This window comes from Clarias gariepinus, chromosome 10 (assembly GCF_024256425.1).
Source record: "Clarias gariepinus isolate MV-2021 ecotype Netherlands chromosome 10, CGAR_prim_01v2, whole genome shotgun sequence".
In the NCBI taxonomy this organism is placed as follows: Eukaryota; Metazoa; Chordata; class Actinopteri; order Siluriformes; family Clariidae; genus Clarias; species Clarias gariepinus.
In genome coordinates, this window is record NC_071109.1 from 33,398,992 (window position 1) to 33,418,436 (window position 19,445).

Consider the following 19,445-nt stretch of genomic DNA (forward strand, 5'->3'; position numbering starts at 1 on the left):
CTGAACAGGCTCCACCCACATAAGACAACCCTGGAAATGCTCACTGCCTAGGCAGCCTCCTCTCTCCCTTTTTTTTTTTAATAAAGTTACAGCACTAAATATTTGTATTTCATAAGAAAAAAAAACAGCTGGACTGTCACAATATAATCCATACAAAACCAAACATTTTAATCACATATAAAAATTTTACAAAGCAGTGAAGAGAGAAAGTCCGTTGCGAGTGTGGGAGCAGGGAGTGTGTTCAGGCTGCAAGCTTCAGTCGGTGTTTACTGCTGCTCTCCACCTGTCTGTGATATTCTGACAGCTTCATCTGCAGCTTCTCGCAGACCTACACACAGACACACACAGCTTAGGATATTTGATTGATGTTAAAGACAGACTGCGTCTCAAACCAAAATTACTGACAACTATACTAGGAAGCGGTCCACATTAACTATAAGCAAAGAAAAAGTAAAAGGTGTCACTCATTGTGGCTCAGTGCTGACTCCACCCACTTTTCCCATTCAGGCGAGTCTCACCTGCACGTTGCTCTGAGTCTGACTCTCTCTCAGGTTGTGCAGCAACTGGTCGATGGATGTGTAGGGCAGCCAGATGGGCGGTGCTGTTGCACTTAGTGGTGTCTAAACAAACACAAAATGTCACATGATCTACACATATAAAATGAAATATTACAAATTCGGATTACCCACAATGCACTGGAGTGCAACAACGGGGCTAAGAATCTTTTAATTCAAAGTTGTTTTCTTTTGCTGAAGGATAATACAGGGGCAACACACACACCGGTATTCCAAAATATTGGTGCCCCTTCCCCAGCAGAGCGTCCACGTATTCCATTGCAAGCTCAGCGGCCGAGTCCAGAAGGTCGTAGTTCAGGTAAAGACGTAGCAGAGACGCAGCATCCACTTCCTGTACACACATACATACATGCACGTATAAGGCACAAGAGATGGCCTGAAAGGTGATTAACTATTTATTCCGATATATATTCCACATACGCCAGCGTTCTGGACTTCTAACAGTTGTAAATTACAATCAAAACAAAACAGAAAACCCTAATGCCCAAACTTTACTCATTTAAAGCTGTAGGTTATTTACCTTATAAGCGTTAAGCAGCCAGTCGGGAGCGGGTACGCCGTGTGACAGCAGCCTGTCTATAACGCAGCGGTGATGCTGAGCATTCTGGGACGGATGCTTCTCCAGGTACGATGCCAAAAGTCTCCACGCTTCATCTGTTGCACTGGAGAGAACAGCAGCATAAGTTCAGGGACGTTAACACACTGACGCTGAGGACGGAATCTCTCTCTCACACACACACACACACACCTGGACTCTTTAGTGGTGATGAGGCTTGGCAACTGATTGGCTGATAACCAGTTCCACGCCTCGTTCTGGTTCTGATCCGATCCGTACTGCAGCTTAATGCACCTGAAAAACACACAGGAGTGTTAAAACGCTGACACTGCAGTGTGATGTTTTCAGTAAATATTCTGACTGTTGCCGCACTGCAGGTTTTTTAAAACAATAAATAAATAAACAGAAATTTTAAAAAACAAGACTTGTCACTTGTATTTTCAACTCAAAATTCTTTTTTTTGTTGAAAAATAGCATGTAATTTTAATCCCATAGGTTTGTTTTAGTATTTTTATTGTAAATCTCTACTTCTTTACTAAATTATCGTCCGGAAATTTCGAACATTACTACAAAATAAAAATATTTATTTTAAACAAAATTGTTAAAGTAAAATTATAACTTGCTCACGACCTACCTGCAGTACCATTACAGTCCAACTTGATATGCAAGTCAATTTAACTATTTTAATAATAATGGGAAAAAGGTGAATGTTCCTCACACACACCTGAGCCTGTAATAACACTACTTACTTGAAGGCGAGTCCCTCGAAGATGGGTGTGAGAGAGAGATTAAATGTCTCACACAGTGACAACGCCGTGTCGAAAAGTCCTGCCTGCACCAACAGAGACACCATGTCCACTGCCGTCGCACTGCCTGTTCACACACACACCTTCAGACACTCTTATGGCATGTGACATACATAAATACATAATATAAAAAATGAATAATTAAAAAAAAAAATATATATATATACTTGTACGTTGTACCTGCTATAGCAGCTGAGGATGAGTCCTGCTGTGCGAGTGTGAGCCGACACCGTGCAAGAACATACTCTTTCTCCAGATCCTTCAGCTCCAGGATTTCTATCTGACGACTCACTGCACACACACAAACACGTTGTAGTCAGACAATCTTTTGGACGACATGACAACAGTCCATTTGAAGTGAAGTGTGATAATCATATGGTTTTCACAGATTTTATTAAAACCTTTATAGTGCACTATAATGACACAAAGGGATTTTTACCTGGAGGCGGAGCCAAATCTCCATCATAGCTGCGCTTCGGGGACGTGCCTGGCTTCTCACACTGACGAACACAGAAAAAACGAGAAAATAAATACTAATGTATTAATTAAATTTTGTTTACAAAAAAAATAAGGTATTTTGCAAACCAAATTTAAGTGATATGATATTATATACAGTATATAAATATGCCTTCAACATAAAATATAGTTACGACTATAGTGACGACTCAAATGAGCTACGATAAATAATGTAATTAAACATGGATACAGTGTGCATGTGTGCGTGTATGCGTTTTTCGCATGATGATGGCGACTCACAGGCGGTCCGGTCGAAGGCTGGATGATCCAGGCGTATTCAGGGCGAATCAGACGCAGACAGTTGAGGGCAGACAGGTAACAGTTTACCTGCTTCTGCAAACCCCTAAGAGTCCGAACCTCCCGACCCAGACGCATCCCGTACTCAAACATCACTGTACCAGCTGCAACAAACAAACACACACACACACACCATCGTAATCAGTAATGTCAAACCCATTAAATCAGCAGTTGTCTCCTAGACTGTGGTGTTGAGTCTGTTTGAATCGAGCTGTAAGCTCCTTGGAGTGTTTCTGCTGCACAGGTAAAACTCAACAATCAGGACAGAAAACAACCAAAACAACAGGCCTTTAACCCAAACACAGAAAGGAAGCAAATGAATGACAAGTATTAATTTTGCTCTGAATCAGATTGTTAGATGGAAACCCATCCTGAGACATGTCTCTGTTTTCTCGTTAATTATTTTGGCAAGAAATTTAATAGAAAAGAACTAAATAAAATATAGCGTCTGTGTTTATTACACTGGTATTAGTTTCTCTAATCGTTATGAAAAAGACTCGAGTGTCAACCCCTTACCAACGTCACCCCCTACTGGACCCACCCTGAACTGCAGTGAATAGTTAGCGTGGCGTTACCTTTCCTGTAGTTGTGGCGGTTGATGTGGAAGGCGTAGAGCAACTCGTAGTAGTTATGGGTCATCAGGTCAACAGCACGGGCGCGGGACTCGATTATCCCCACAACCTACACACACACACACACATTAATGTTTCCTCATGCAAATCTGTCTCATAGTAAAATGTTCTTTAACCGCCACAATGGCAGTTACCTAGCTTAAGTAAAAAAGTGAGTGAGTATACGTGAGTGTGTGTGTGTGTGTGTGTGTGTGTGTGCGCTGACCTCCTCGTGCAGGTTGATGTAAGGGAATTGGACGAGATCGTGTAGCTGAGCACGTTCACACAGGACCACCACCAGCTGCCGGAGACAATCCAGTTGCCTACACACACACACACATACATACACACACGTCACAATTCCTACAAGCTTACAAACTACCACAAAGACTCTAAGTGGCAGTATCGTCCTTAAAACCAAGTCACATTCTACTCAGCAAAAACACAGTATTTGTGCTTTTATTTTTTACAAACTTCAGAGGTAGCTTCTTTGGCCACACACATTTTCTTTATTTTATATATTAAAAAAAAAAAAAAAAAAAAAAAAATATATATATGCTCTGAATTGCACACAAACCTTGTCATATGGCCATAATACAAAGAGCAGGTATATATGTATTTATTTATTTAGTTTCTGTTTTTTATGGCCAATAATTGTTAACACAACCATTTAAATTCCAGGGAGCGACCACAGTGCACTGCTTGAGAGATAGTTTTTGATAAAAAACTTAACAAGCAAAAAAAAATTTATAAATCTGTAGTGTCTGTAACCAGGTTAAATTCATGCTGCAATAACTTTTTAGCATTTTTCAGGTTTATGTCTTATGTGAAATTTCATCTGAATGTCAATTAAGATTATTGAAACCTTTGGGAAAAAAAAAAAGATGACTGATATAAAACATAAAAGGGGATGAAACTGTTTTAGAGAATGGGTTTCTTTTTATCTAATAAAACTATAAATGTGGATACAAATTTACAAAAAAACATTACAGAATATGAAGTATGGTGTTATATGATCCCATAAACAATACCGTGTTTTGGCCAAGTGTGCGCGCATGTGTGTGTGTGTGTATACCTGCTGGGATCGGGGTTCTGGGTCAGAGCTTCATACGCCTCCCTGTTGTGTCCGAGATCCAGATGGTGTTTAAAAATACGCGTCCACAGAGCTGCCTGTGTGTGTGTGTGTGTGTGATGAAAATTAACAATAATATGAAGGTTAGTGTAAAATAATAAAGGATTTATAGTTAAGTGTGAACAGTGTGTGTACCTGACTGCGTGGGTCGTTCACAGCCTCGGATACGGCCAGCGTGGCTAACTGGATCACAAGATCTGGCAACCCGACATCCTCCAGGAGTCTCAGGACCTGAAACACACACACACACACACACACACACACACACACACACACACACACACACACACAGCATTAGGACATCCAGCATAAATTTTTTACAATATTACAATAATACAATCTAGAGAGTGTGTGTGTGTGTACCTTGTTGTAATAGAGTAACCGTGCCGCTGTATTCCCCGCCTCGTCCTCCTCCGAGCCCGTCAGTCTCATCAGAAACTCCTCCTTCTCCACCTCGGACGCTGCCTCCTGGAAACACTGCAGCGCCTACAGTTGGATAAATAAAGAAATAAAAGCTGTAGGTCACATGACTGAAAGAAATAAACCCCGCCTTGTGTATGATGTCAGAATCTTCTGTGCGTGTGTGCGCGCGTGTGTGTGTGTGTGTGTGTGTGTGTAATGTGACTGGTCTCTGCTTTACCTTCTGTCCTTCTCCACAGGCCAGGTACGCCTGACCCAGGACAAACCGACACGAGCCCACGTTAGCTTGACACCACGGCCCGATCAGACGCACATACTCCTGTACACACACACACACACACACACACACACACAGTCATATGTAAAAAAAACAACAACAACTTTTAAATAGCCTCAAATACTGTAAAAGTAAGTAAGTGCAAGTAAGAAATGCAGGTAAAAATAGTAACACACACACACACACACAGAGCAGGAGCTCACCTGGAGCTGTGTATACTGGCAGTTTCCCATCATGCACTCCGGGAACATGAAGTTGGGGTTACTGGGCCATCTGATCATGACGATGATGTAAGGTCTCAAACATACTCAAGAACTCAAGTGTGTGTGTGTGTATATAGATGTGTGGATGTGTACATGTTTCTTTGTGTGTGTATAGATGTGTGTATACGTGTGTACATATGTATATATGGGCATGTGTACGTGTTTATCTATGTGTGTATAGAACCTGAATATACGCGTGTGTGTGTGTGTGTGTGTGTGTGTGTAGGATACAGTAGCTGTGTGAGCAGATGCACCACACTAGAGATGAGCTGGTTCCAGGGCAGGCTCGTGCTCTGACTCTCTGGCGCCACCCTCTGGCCAAAGAGCTGCAGGACGATGGATTTATGAGCTACGTTTTGATAGAACAGTTCCACCACCGTCTGAGGACTTAACACTGACACACACACACACACACACACACACAGTCGGTTACTAAATATTCCTACACACGGGCTGTATGGCTGCAGTCACACTCCTGACCCGTACCTGATCTGTTAGTTGTAACCGCTGCAGAATCGGACAGCTTCAACACAGACAGGTGCTGCAGGTTAGCGTCTCTGAAACACAAAGTGTGTTTGTGCAAGTGGTTAGATTTGTAGATCAGGTTATTGTGCTCTCTGTGTGCGTGTGTGTGCGTATGCACACGTACAGTGTGTCGAGTGGTACAGGTGAGGCGAGGGTCTGGCTGAGCTGTTTGAGAAGGTGATAACAGCAGAGCAGGTGTGAACAGCGTGGGATCAGATCCTGCTGTAGATGCAGACACTGACTGCTGTCTGCCAGGAGCACCTATAAAACACACACACACATTTAATTCATGTCCGTGTCCCATTTCTCCCTGTCTGATGATGTGTTCTCATCGGGGACTCACGCTGCCTCCGAGGCGCAGGTACAGGTGCTGCAGGATGAGCAGGTCTCTGCAGATCAGCGCTCGAGTCATGGCCATGTGACACACCGCCTGACACGCAACGCTCACAGCCACGCTGCTGCTGTACAGCTGAGACAGACTGAGACGCATGCTCAGGGACCGGCCTGCAACACACACACATACACAACCACAAGATTGACCTTTCCTTACAATATCAATGAACATTACAAGGGCAAAGAAATAAAGTCAAGTTGGACTTCATACAAATGAAACATAAACTGACGCATTGATTATCAACAAGATCCAAGGATGGCGCTACCTGTTCCGACCTGTTTCATTTAGACAATACAGGTAGTCCTCGACCTACAAACATCCGAGTTACAAATGTCCGCAGATACGAACAGACCGTGGTTCTGCTCCCAGTTTAATCACGTGTATTGTACGAAGAAAAAAAAAAAAAAAAAAAAACATTGTAGAAAATGTCTGTCCTATAAAGCTGTCCTAATGGGTAATAATCCTAATTTCGGAAAATCCTCAACAAAACAGAGTTCACAGTCCAATACAGTAGAAAACAACTCTGAGACGAAATGCTGTCCCGGATTCCCCACGCGATTTAAAGGTGCAGAGACGACACTGATACATTTGTAAAATTAATTTCCTTAGGTTATGGTTTTTGGCCACATTATGGCAGTGTGGGGAAAGGGGACAGAGATTTTGTCAAGTGGATTGGTACGGTTTACATTGTCAGACTTGAGAACAAATCCGACTTACGAACTTACGAAGTCAGGAACTACCTGTATAACCATTTCTATTTATTAAAACCTTGATCACAAGTCACATGATAAAACAGCGGGGGTGGGGGGCTGATTTAAGGCTAATGTGGTGTCTGTGTGTGGGTGTAAAAAAGACAGATCTTACCTGTGTGTGCTGGCGTTGTGTCAGCTACATCCAAATCTGTCTCCAGGTCCAGTTCTCGGAGCAGTGCGTTCATCGCCGCCAAAGGGTTTCGCACGTCCTGTAGCTTGTTGGTGATGTCATCGATTAAGTTATCACTACCACACAGAACGAAAGCATGCAGGGTTAGCACATGCACATTTATGAACACTTTAAATGTCCACATGCTAACCCTGCGTGCTTTTGTTCTGTGTGTTAGAAGTGAGGAAAGGACACAGACGATACAGCAGCGTATGTGTGTGTGCGTGTGTGTGTGTTACTGACTTGTCGTTAGCCAGCAGGTTCTCCAGCACTTGTTCTGCGGCTCTCTCTGGAGACATCAGCATCTCCACTGCTCTGTCCATCACACACACCATCTCCCCCTGCAAACACTCACTCACCACCCGCAAACAGTGCACCAGCTGTAGGACATCCATGCCCAGCTCTGGTTCTGCCACACACACACACACACACACACACACACACAAGTTTATTCCAATACAGGACATATAACTGTGCTACAAGTCTAACAAAAGTAAGTGTGTGTTGTTACCATCAGCTACAGGTGTTTCCTCCTCGGAGGACAGACAGTCATCAGAGCACAGGTACAAGTGATCCACCGCAAAGCAGGGCAACAGGAACGACACCAAACCCTGACAAACATTCACTTCAAAGATCAGTATAAAATAATTGTCCGGTTCACAAATCATTCTAAAAGTATCTCTAAAAGGAGGCGTGGACATTGAAATTAATTCTGTTTCATTTTTGTTGTTCAAAACATCTGTCTAAAAAAAATAAAATAAAATCTGCCTGAAAGAACTTCTGCCTTTTTACGTCACCCTAAAGCCACGCTGATCACCCCGAGTACGAGAGGATTTGCTACCTTCTTGAGCAGGCAGACCATAGACGTGGCCTGGTCCACGTGCAGGGCGAGAGGCGTGGACAGAGCCTCCTGGTACTGCAGACAGCACGCGTAGAACTTGGACCAGAACTCCACCTGCAGCATGCGGTAATCCTCCTGAGAGAACTCGAACTCTGTCACGCTGCTCTGAAGCTGAACACACACACACACACACTATTACGAACATTACCAACGCAACACACACACTATTACCAACATTACCAACGCTACACACAGATCAGAACAGAGGCGTGTACAGTGTAGGGCTGCATTTAAGCACAAGGAGGCGCTGTACATTTCACTACCACCTCAATAACTGATTGGTAGGACATTAGATAAATAAACTGAATGTCCACTATCACAACACTGACCCTAAGGTGTGTGTGTGTACTACCTCAGTCTCTACAGCCAGAGTGACCTCTTTCTTGAGTGTCTCCCATGTTAAGTCGGAGAATCGCTCTGTGCCACGTTTGTAAATCTGTAAGAACAAAAATAATAAAAATAATCATTGTTTTTATCTTCAGCGAGAGAGAGGGGATGAATCAGGAAAGAGTCTTGTGTGTGTGTGTGTGTGTGTGTGTGTGTGTGGGCGTGTGTTTACCTGTAGAGCCTTTACAATGGCGGCTGCAGTGAAGTGCAGAGGAGAGAACAGAACGTCCAGGTACGTCTCCTGAGGAGAGCGAACAAACAGCAGCAAGTCCAGAATCATTATTATTATTATTATTACTACACTTCTTTAACACATACTACACATTCTTTAACACATCACCTGTCTAAAGTAGAAATTCAGAAGGAAAAAAAACAGCATTTCTAGATTTAATTTCACTTAAAAGAAGTTAAGTACAGTAATACAGTGAGGAAGCGTCTCATTTACACACACCTGCTCTGACTAAACTTTTTTTTCCTCATTCAAAATTTTTTATTGCATCCCATAATAATCTTTTATAGGTTAAAAATAAATCACAATAAATCTAATAATTTTAATGACTGAATGTTTAAACAATAATTAACATTTTTTGTTTAATTTAAACAATTTAAAAATGACAAGTCTCCCTAAAAAAAGAAATTGTGTTTAAATAAACAAGAAAGGTTTTCCTTAACATGCAAACTTTTTATAAATGTTTCCAAAGTGCGTCCTTTGTCACCAAAAAGGAAGAGATTCTGTGGCACTGAAACCTTTCATAAAGGACAAAATCCTGAAAGATGGTGATCTTTTTACGTTTCACATTATAAATTTGCAAAAATTAATGTTCTAAAGATGGTGTAGAGCTTACTCTGGGATCCTGCTCAGGCCCGATGTGAACTTCCTCCTCCGGTGCGGGCTGCACAAACACCTGGTTCCACATGCCTGCTGTATTACTGCAAACACACGCACACACACATCAGTGGGTGTTCAAACTCTTAAACTGATCAGAGTTTTAGCGGAGTGAGATACATACTGCTCAAAGTTGATGTACTTCACTACGGTCTGATTATCATCATCCACCCAGAGACCCCAGATATCAGTGGAGGTCAGAACAAAGTCCACCAGCGTCTCCTGATCAACACACACACACCAAAGCTTATGGTAACAGCAAACTCAGAATTAAATGCTAATAATAAAAAAAATTTATCCTGAGTCTCATCAAGCAAAGCAGGAATAAATAAGCAAGAGAGAGTCTATCAGGGTGGGTGTGGCCTAATATTCTAATAAGCATGCTTGATTGACAGCTCTATAACCAATAAACCAAGCTTGCTCAAGCAGAACTAAACAGTGAGGATAAAGATAGTTTAACATTCACTCTGTGTGTGTGTGTGTGTGTGTGTGTGTGTGTGTGTACCTGTGTGCTGAAAATGGTAGAGATGTGCTCCAGGCTGTAGCGTGTGCTGTTACTGGAGCCGAGCTGCAGGACCGAGAACTGACTGCGGTGTGGAGCGGCGATGTAAACACACACACACACACCCGCAGAGCCGGACACACACACGCGCAGACGGTGCGAGGCGCCCACGCTGTTCTTCAGCTCGGCCCGACCCGTGGGGATGTACTCCAATATGTCTGCCACTAATACACACTGCTGCTCCTGTAGACACAACACAGACACACTCTCAATCAGCTGACTCACTCAGTGGGCGGAGCCTAAATTAAATCATTGTACGTGAAGTTATACATGACATTTGGTCACTAAAACAGGATTTAACAATTCTGATGATAGAGTTTACACTAGTACACCGTACACACACCCTTAAATTACCCATAATGCACTCTGAGTGTATGGCAGGTTAAACACTGAGAACGAGACACCGTTACACACCTTATATGACCAGACACGCAGTTTATGATCCTGACACAGAGCGAAGATGAAGGTGTCGTCCTCCAAAGGCCAGACGGCTAAACTCACCGCCAGGTCACATGGGCTCTGGTCCCCTCTAACACACACACACAGTTATATAAGCGTTAATAAAAACACATTCACAGTGGTGCAGTAAAAAAATATTAGTGAGGATGAGGAGAAAGTCTTGATCACTCACCTGATGGCACTGGGGACCCAGCCTGCTAACCTCTGCATCACCGAACTCTGCTTCAACTCCACCACTGACAATGAACCTGCGCACACGCACGCACACACATACACTATCAGCCTCCATCCTAAAAGCTAATGTTGCTAACTCTGAACATTAATTAACAGCACCCAATTAAATAAAATCCCATGATCCAACCAAATTAGTTTTTGTTTGTTTGTTGTTGTTGTTAATAATAATAATAATATTAACAGTCCATCATGTTTACCTTCCTGATCGGGAGGAGGTAAGGTAACTACGGAGATGCCCCCAGCGGGAGTGGCCAAAGCGAAATGGGCGTGGCCGTGTGTGCTAAGCCAGGTGGAGGATGTGACGGGGATCTGGGCGAACGACAGTGTGAAGGAGTGTACAGCGTCCTGAACACACACTTTCCCGAAGTCGGTAAACACACTCTGCATCTGCAGCTCAGCCACCAGCTCCTACATAAACACAAACACACACACACAGTACAGTTGGTATACACCTGCAAGTATATCACAGGTTCTACATGACTTACACCACACAGACGAGGAACAAAAGTTTTTTTTCCTTCTTTCGCCGCGACGCCATCTACGCTCGTCATTACCATTTAAAAATAAATGAAGCCTGTGTGAACAGTGACACTCACACTGCGGTACATGCGTGTGGGGTGCGGGAGGACCATCCTGTGCACTGATTGGTTTGTGACGATGAGGACGATGACATTGTTGAGCGTCTCGTGGATGTGGACGCCTCCCGGAAGCACGGCGCAGTTCAGGATCCTCAGGCGAAGCGAGTTGTTCAACAGGTTCACGTCCAGGGACTGTTCCACGAGCTGGACTGTGTCTCCTGACGTTGACCTGAGAGAGAGCAAGAGAGAGAGAGCACTTCACTGTCAAGTTCTGGGCTTTGGATCAAGCCGTACCAGCACTGATGATTTTCCTTAAACAGCACAACCCCCCCAAGTGTTTTATTTTTCCCATAACTCACCAGTGGATGAATCTGTTGCTAGTGAGCGACTGCAGTTTCCCGCTCTCCTCATAAGAGAACGCTCCAGCGCTGTCCGAGAGTCTCCCACCACCAGAGGGTGCACTTACACCTGCACACACCACCAATATACTGTAAACATACTTCAATAAACACAGAGATTGGAGTTGTATTGTTAATATTTTAGCTTTTTTAGTCATACACATTAATATCCTTTAAGTGAGTCACACTATTTGATTCGGCTCACCAGAAAGAATCGACTCGCCTCTGAACCAACTTTCATTTTCTAAACAAGACCATTCTCTGTTATCTCTCACTATACATGTTGCTCCTGAGCTGCCAGTGACCCAGACACCCTCTGTCCTCTGGACCTGTCTGACCGGTCCTGGTGTCCCTCTTCTGGTTTGAAATCTCATCACATGTTTGGGATTTGCGTGGTGACTGGGGACGGTTTCTTTTTACCATAAAGACGTGGTCACGGCTGATGCAGACAGATGTTCCCTGAGGATGTGTGACTGCAGTCACTCAATAGTTCAGGGCTAAAATTTCTCAGTCTAATAACAAACTGGACTTCATATGAACTTAAACACATCTCCTGTTATACTGAACTTCCAGCCTCCTAACACACAGTATGATGCAGATCAATCCCTGCTATCCGTTATCACAGAGATAAGGATGGGTTCCCTGTTGAGTCTGGTTCCTTTCAAGGTTTCTTCCTGTTGCCATCTCAGGGAGTTTTTCCCTGTCTGTCTTCTGTATCTGTATGGCCAGATATATGTCACAGCATCAAACAAAACTGGCTGGACAGAATTAAATGTAACTTTGCCGGACCGTCTGTATTTGCCTAAAGTTAACCCGAGCCATAAATTAAATCAAAATGTTAAGTAGAAAGTGAAGTTATGAGCAATTTTTTGTCAGATTATGTCAAAGAATCTAGCGCTTTTTGGACAAAATGGTGCTTTTCTTTACCTTAAGGTGGGCGTGGCTATATCCATCACTCAACAGAGTCAATCAATATGATGGTTTACCGCGTATAGACAGAGACACTGAAACAAACGTGATGCAGCTTCCAAGGGCCCACATCCTCACCAAACACAAGTGAACACACGACACAGCATGACTTACTCGAAAAAAACAAAACAAAAGTAAATAAAATACACATGCAAAAATTTACTTATAATGATGAATAGACAGATCAGTATGTGTCTATTCTTCCTGCAGGAAGTTTAAAACCAGTTTGTCTCATTTGTTCTGAAACAAACGAAGGATGTGATGTGAAGCAACACAATGAGATAAAACACGGGTCGTTAGAGCAAACGTATCCGCAGCAGTCCAAGGTGAGGACGTGTACAATACCCAAACTGAGAGAAAAGTGTTATGCGCTAAAATCTAAAGGTTGAGTAAAAGCGATGTTATGAACAGTTATGTATCTACTTTAAAATAATCTACTAATGCGCTACTGTCTCAATGTAAACAAACACCTGCACCAATAGATATTAATTAGAAAAGATAAAGTGAATATTTTGACTGGGATTAGTTCATATTTTCACTTTGGCTGAAATAACAGCGCTGAAGTGGTATAAGTGAATTTTAACACGCTGGAGTGGTTTTAAGACAAAACTTCATCTTTATCCTTTTATCTATTTTTTCCATTTCTCACCAAAGAAGGACAACTTAGTGTAAACAAGGCGTAAGATACTCAACCTTACAGAATGGAATTTCTTTGTATTAATAAGTTAGACAGAGAGTTCTGCTGTACAGAGAGACACACAGACATGGACGTGGGCTTCAACCTCAAATAATAATCATAATAATAATAATAATAATAATAATATCACTGATTACATTAAAGATCAGCAGATTATTATTATTGTTTAGTTTTAACATTTTAACTATTTGTACAAACGCTTTATATGAATACTATAAAGCTCACGCGCAGGGGTCATTTTCGAATATCTGATCATTTTAATTCATACACATTCACATTCCATACAGACTTAAATAATTATTTTGATTGTGTAAAGCTGCTTTGCGACAATGACAATTGTTAAAAGCGCTATATAAATAAAATAGAATTTTCCACAGATAGACAAAGTAGAGGGGTGCCAATACTTTGTGCAGGGCAGCAGTCAGTCAGTCAGTAATCACACAGCTGTACAGTGAGATGTGATGAAAAGGCGCTCATACAAACTGTTTTAATATTTTTTTCTTTAATAAAAGTTTGTTCTTTATAACTTGCAGCTCTGAGGTAAAATGTGCTGCTACAATAATAATCGTGTCACTAAACCGACCTGAGCAACAAAGTATTTAAAAAGAACTGACATTATTTATTTATTTGTACACCTGTAGATCTAAGCAGACACTACAGCCAGTTTTAAACATTTTATAAACTAATCCGGTGACTAGCCAAGTGGCTAACTAGCGCAGTGCTAGCCTCAGCACGGCGCACGCGCTGTATTTGATGTCTGTGTGAAACTTATATTTATTATTCAAATGTTTTTTTTTTTAAGTAACACTATAATATAACACACAAAACACGTTTATTTTACCCAGCTTAATGGTGAGATCCCGAAAGCGGGAGACTGTCTCCCTTTCGAACCCGCAGATCTCTATATAGCTTCTCTCTAAGGCAGCCGCCATTTTCCGCGCGCCAGACCACCGGATGTGACGTATTACAAACGAGTAGAGTTAAAGAAAAGAAAAAAAGCGTCAATGAGCATACTACGCTCTCTGTCGCCCCCTCTGGTTTAGCGCTATGTACTGTATTTTAGGTGTTCTTGGAACAGAACTTTATTACAAATTTTATTAACAAAAAGCTAACTTAATATGTAAGTCAATGAGATTTTTGATATGAATATAAAATAAGTCTCCCGTGGTAAATCCATACCTTTAAGATTTTTCTTATTTTCCCTACTGAAGAGTTTATGCTAGTTATTTATTTATTCTGCAGTTTCTTAGTACCATGACATGCTGTGTGTTTTTGCCTTGTTAACTTTAAAGAGAGGCTAAAGAAATGAGTGTTTCACCCCTCTGGTATAGATTTTCCAGCTGCATCTATATGTTATGTTGTCTGAACATTTAAGCGCTTTGAAATAGTTTTTTATTTTTTTTATTTTTTAGGTGTTTTATTTTTTAGGTGTTTTTTATTTTTTAGGCCTCTTTAGTTAGTTAGTTTAGTTTTTTTTTCAATTTAGGTTGTAAAATGATGTTACATGTAGCACATTGGTCCTGGAGGAACGTTGTTTCGTTTCACTGTGTACTAACTGTATATGGTTGAAGTGACAATAAAGCCTACTTGAACTTTATTTTGCCAAAATTCCTTCATTATTGGAACACATAATCTTCAAAATGATTTACAAACATATTCTTTAGTCTAATTTAATATGTAATTTAATAAGATATTTCTGGTGTAAGGAAGGTGTATGGAAGGAGTCTTCAGAGGTAAATTCCTTGTCTTCCGAACAGAACAGTGGAGTTTACACCTTTATAGCAGTTGCTTAGTAACATGACATACTGTGTGTTTTTGCCTTGATAACTTTAAAGAGAGGCTGCTGAACATTTCACCCCTCTGGTATAGTTTTCGCATCCATCCATCCATGACTGGGGAATCCCGAGGCATTCTCCGTGTGGAGATATAATCTCTCCATCTAGTCCTTGGTCTGCCCCGTAGTCTCCTTCCAGCTGGACGTGCCAAGAACACCTACCTAGTGAGGCATCCTGGTGACATCCTTACTAGATGCCCGAACCACCTCAACTGACTGCTCTAGCGGGTCTACTCTGAGTTTCTCACGAATGACTGAGCTCCTCATCCTATCTCTAAGCGAAAAGCCAGCTACCTTTCTGAGAAAACCCATTTCGTCCACTTGTATTCACGATCTTGTCCTTTCGGTCATGACAGATGGATGAGGGTTGGAACGGAGTAACAGCGGAGGCTTCCATGTGGTAAAGTCCCCGCTGCTCAGATTCTACAGCCAACCTCACATTCCAATGTTCCATCACTCGTAAACAAGACCCCGAGATACTTGAACTCTTTCACTTGGGGTAACGACTCGCTCCTTACCTGAAGTAGACAATCCATCGGTTTCCTGCTGAGAACCATGGCCACAGATTTTCATTTCACACTGAAAAAAGCAAGCGCTGTAGGTGACAGACTGATAATGACATCAGGACAACATCATCTGCAAAAAAGCAGCCATGCAATCCCTAGCCCACCACCCTGGATACCCTCTCCTCCACGGCTGTGCCTAGATATCCTGTCCATGAAAATCACAAACAGGATTGGGGACATAAAGGGATTGAATGGCCCTGAAAAGTGACCCCCTCATCCCATACTCTCGCAGTACCTTCCACAGAAAATCCAGAGGGACCCGATCATATGCCTTCTCCAAATCCACAAAACACATGTAGACTGAATGGGCATATTCCCAAGCCCCCTCCAGGATTCTGCAAGAGTAAAAAGCTGGTTTGCTGTTTCACGACCAGGACAGAATCCACATTGTTTCTCTCTAATCTGTGGTTCGACAATTGGCCAAACCCTCCTTTCCAGCACCTTGGAGTACACTTTCCCAGGGAGGCTGAATAGTGTAATGTCCCTGTAGTTGGCACACACCCTCTGGTCCCCTTTTTAGATAAGGGAAACCACCACCCTAGTCTGCCACTCCTTAGGAATGTTGAAGAGGCGTGTCAACAAAGACAGTCCCTCAATACCCAGAGCGTCAGCATTTCCTGACAAATCCCAGGGCTTTGCCACTGTGGAGTTGTTTGACTACCTCAGTTACCTCACCCAGGGAGATCAACGCCAACCCCCCTGTCATTCCTCCAGCTCTGTCTCTGCAACAAAGAATGATTTAGTCGGGTTCAGGAGTTCCTCAAATGCTCTCTCCACCGCCCAATTACTTCCTCAGTTGAGGTTAGCACTGTCCTATCCTTGCTGTACAGTCCAAATACTGGGGTGGTTCTCCGTTTCCCTCTCCTGAGGTGCTGGATGGTTTTCCAGAAACACCTTGGTGCCGCCCAAAAGTCCTCCTCCATGGGTACTCTCTGATTCTAGACTCCCCCAGGATAACATATCCCTGAAGGACTCCTTTTTCAGTTGGACAGCTTCCCCTTAACACAGGTGTCCACCATGCCGTTCGAGGGTTATTGCCCCTTGAGGCCAGAACCTTAAAACCACAGCTCACAGCTGCAGCAATAAAAGCTTTGAACATTGACCACTCTAATTCAATGTCCCCAGCTCCTACAGGGATGCTGGAAAAGCTCCCCTGGAGGTGGGAGCTAAAGGCCTCTTGGACAAAGGCTTCCCTAGACATTCCCAATTCACACGCACTACCTGTTTGGGCTTACCAGGTCTGTCCAGTGGCCTCCCCTGCCACCTGACCAAACTCACCACTATATGTTGATCAGTTGACAGCTTCGTCCCTCTCTTTACCTGAATGTTCAAGACATATGGCCTGAGGTCAGATAATATGATCATGAAATCGATCAATGACTTTCGGCCTAAGGTGCTCTGGTACCAAGTACACTTATGAGCATCCCTATGCTTGAAAATGGTATTTGTTATGGACAATCCATGACTAGCACAGAAATCCAATAACAAAACACCGCTCGGGTTTAGACCAGGGAGGCCGTTTCTTCCAATCACGCTCCTCCAAGTATCTCCGTCATGCCATGGTCTTGTCCCCCAGCAAGACCATGGCATCACCTACTGGAGCCCGATGTAGTACTTCATTCAGAGTCTCCAAGAAGGAAAAATACGCTGAACTGCTGTTTTGAGCATAAGCACAGACCACAGTGAGATGTCCCTCCCCTCCCGCTCCCCCATGGTCCTTAGTCGCAGAGAAGTCCACTTATCCATGGTCCTTATCCACTGGAGTAAACTCCAACGTCGTGGCACTCAGCCGGGGACTCGTCAATATCCCCACACCAGCCTGGTGCCTCACATCCTGGGCAACTCCAGAGAAGAACAAAGTTCAACCCCTATACAGGAGTATGGTTTCAGAGCTCAAGTTTCAAGCTCCAGCTTCTTCCCCTGCATAGCCAGCTTTTGCAATGGCTATGGGCTATGACCTGGGTCTGGTCTGTCGGTCTTGGGTCTTCAGTGCTACCCAAAACAGCGCACCCAACCCCATCGGTTTCTCTCGCAGGTGGTGGGTCTATAAAATGGGGAAAGACAGGGGTCGACATCGCTCTTTCGGGCTGTGCCTGGCAGGGCCCCGTGGCAGACCCGGCCACCAGGCTTACTTGCTTACTTGCACATACATATACCTTTAAAATAATGTTTCCCCCCCCTCTTTTCTGTTCTTCTCTTCTTATATTTTTATATTTATATGTTTATGTAAAGTTGGGGAACATGGGTCTAAGAATTTCATTACGGTAATGATGCCTCATTGTTATCTGTATATGACAATAAAACTTGAAACTTGAAACTCTGTCCAGACCTGGCTTCAGACATGGACCCTGGGCTTCCTCCAGGCAGGGTCACTTTACTCCCTCCTCTTTTTTCATGTTTTTTTTAAACTATTCTTAGTCTGGTCCCTCACCTGAAACCACTTTATCTTGGGAGACCCAACCAGGAGCACATGGCTCCAGACACATGGCTGCATTCGTCTATTAAAATACAAATTCAAATTTAAACTCTTCATTGTCACATACACAGTATGACATGCAAAAAAATGCTTATATGATGTAAATTTTTTTTTAATAAAATAGAGAAATAGAAAAATGTAAAAAAAAAAAAAAGATAAAAACGTTAGCTGGAAAATGTACAATATGTACAAGTTTGCTTATAGGATTTAATTAGAAGTGCATGAGATGTTGGGTGTATACTGTATGTTATACAGGATAAATTACAGCTGAGTGCAGTTAGTCCTTATTTGTGTGAAAAATGAGCAATGTCCTTTTAAAAGTGCTGAACATTTTAGGTGTTGGGTGTTTTTTGAATTTATTTATTTAAGAAAATGAATTTATTATTGAATCATGTTATTCAAATTCAAGATGATTAACATACGCATTTAAAATAAAAACATACATTTCCTTTTAAAAATAGTTGGGATCAATTAATTTATACAAGAAGCAGAATAGGACACTCAAAAGCTATGCACAAATTGTTACTACTGAGAAAAAATTCACCTCTGTGTTCACCGTGTAGAACCCTTCTGTCCATCAAACTAATTTGATTTGACTGTAATTCTTTTAACCCTGTCCAGGGTGTACCCTGCCTCGTGCCCTAAGCCTCCTGGGATAGGCCTCAGGTCTCCGCAACCCTGAATGCAGGATAAAGTGGTATAGAAGATGAGTGAGTGAGTGAGTGAGTGAGTGAATGTAATACTTTTACTCCTGTAAGAAACTTGTTTTATTCTGATGACACGTATAAATGACAAACTCCAAATTTAGTTTTAAAGTTCTTAGAAAACCTACATTTTAAACAACTTACAGTATCTAGTTTTTTAATATTAAATAACAAAAACTGCCGGAGATCTAAAGAGAGTTGATTGGCCGAACTCTCTCAGAGGGGCGGGATGAGAGGTACTCAGTGCTCCCACATTAATCACATCTCTACAGCCAATCAGGGGCGTCTGTAAGCTCACGCCAATAGTGAAACAGCGCTCTCCTCCGAGTGTGTTACTCCGCCCCCAACGGTGCGTGAGCGAACAGTTCGAAAAGATGCGGTCGGCTGGTTTCACGTGGTTCGGAGGAAACACGTGATAGTCTTCGGCCCTCCCGACTAGGGATGGGAATCGAAAACCGGTTCTTGTTGAGAACCGATTCCCAGTGTTTCAATTCCTCGGAA

At 42.6% G+C, this 19,445-nt stretch overlaps 2 protein-coding genes across 2 annotated transcripts in view; one reads left to right on the plus strand and one right to left on the minus strand.

Annotated features, from left to right (window-relative positions):
• Nucleotides 1-19,445, plus strand: part of gabarapl2 (GABA(A) receptor-associated protein like 2) — a 238,337-nt gene that overhangs the window by 81,617 nt on the left and 137,275 nt on the right. The gene's annotated exons all lie outside the window — the stretch shown is intronic.
• nup160 (nucleoporin 160) lies at nt 148-14,323 on the minus strand. The gene is made up of 35 exons (XM_053506604.1): nt 14,206-14,323; nt 11,660-11,768; nt 11,319-11,529; nt 10,920-11,130; nt 10,661-10,736; nt 10,444-10,558; nt 9,973-10,212; nt 9,592-9,689; nt 9,427-9,511; nt 8,754-8,822; nt 8,547-8,630; nt 8,135-8,305; nt 7,805-7,904; nt 7,537-7,702; nt 7,237-7,370; nt 6,322-6,482; nt 6,103-6,239; nt 5,940-6,010; nt 5,685-5,847; nt 5,394-5,463; nt 5,134-5,232; nt 4,857-4,979; nt 4,629-4,724; nt 4,437-4,531; nt 3,588-3,684; nt 3,326-3,431; nt 2,694-2,854; nt 2,377-2,437; nt 2,118-2,228; nt 1,881-2,004; nt 1,324-1,425; nt 1,096-1,237; nt 781-906; nt 519-620; nt 148-328 (listed from the first exon to the last, which is right to left on the minus strand). The coding sequence occupies exons 1-35, from the start codon at nt 14,294-14,296 to the stop codon at nt 242-244; spliced, it is 4,194 nt and encodes a 1,397-aa protein (XP_053362579.1). The 5' UTR covers nt 14,297-14,323; the 3' UTR covers nt 148-241.

Bases quoted from the DNA above. Each gene is read 5' to 3' on its own strand.
- nup160 (XM_053506604.1), bottom strand. From the start codon at position 14,296: ATGGCGGCTGCCTTAGAGAGAAGCTATATAGAGATCTGCGGGTTCGAA. The intron at 9,690-9,972 runs GTACACACACAC...TGTGTTGATCAG, and splicing joins CTACCATTTTCAGCACACAG to GAGACGCTGGTGGACTTTGT. The intron at 329-518 runs GTGAGACTCGCC...GTCTGTGTGTAG, and splicing joins AGACTCAGAGCAACGTGCAG to GTCTGCGAGAAGCTGCAGAT.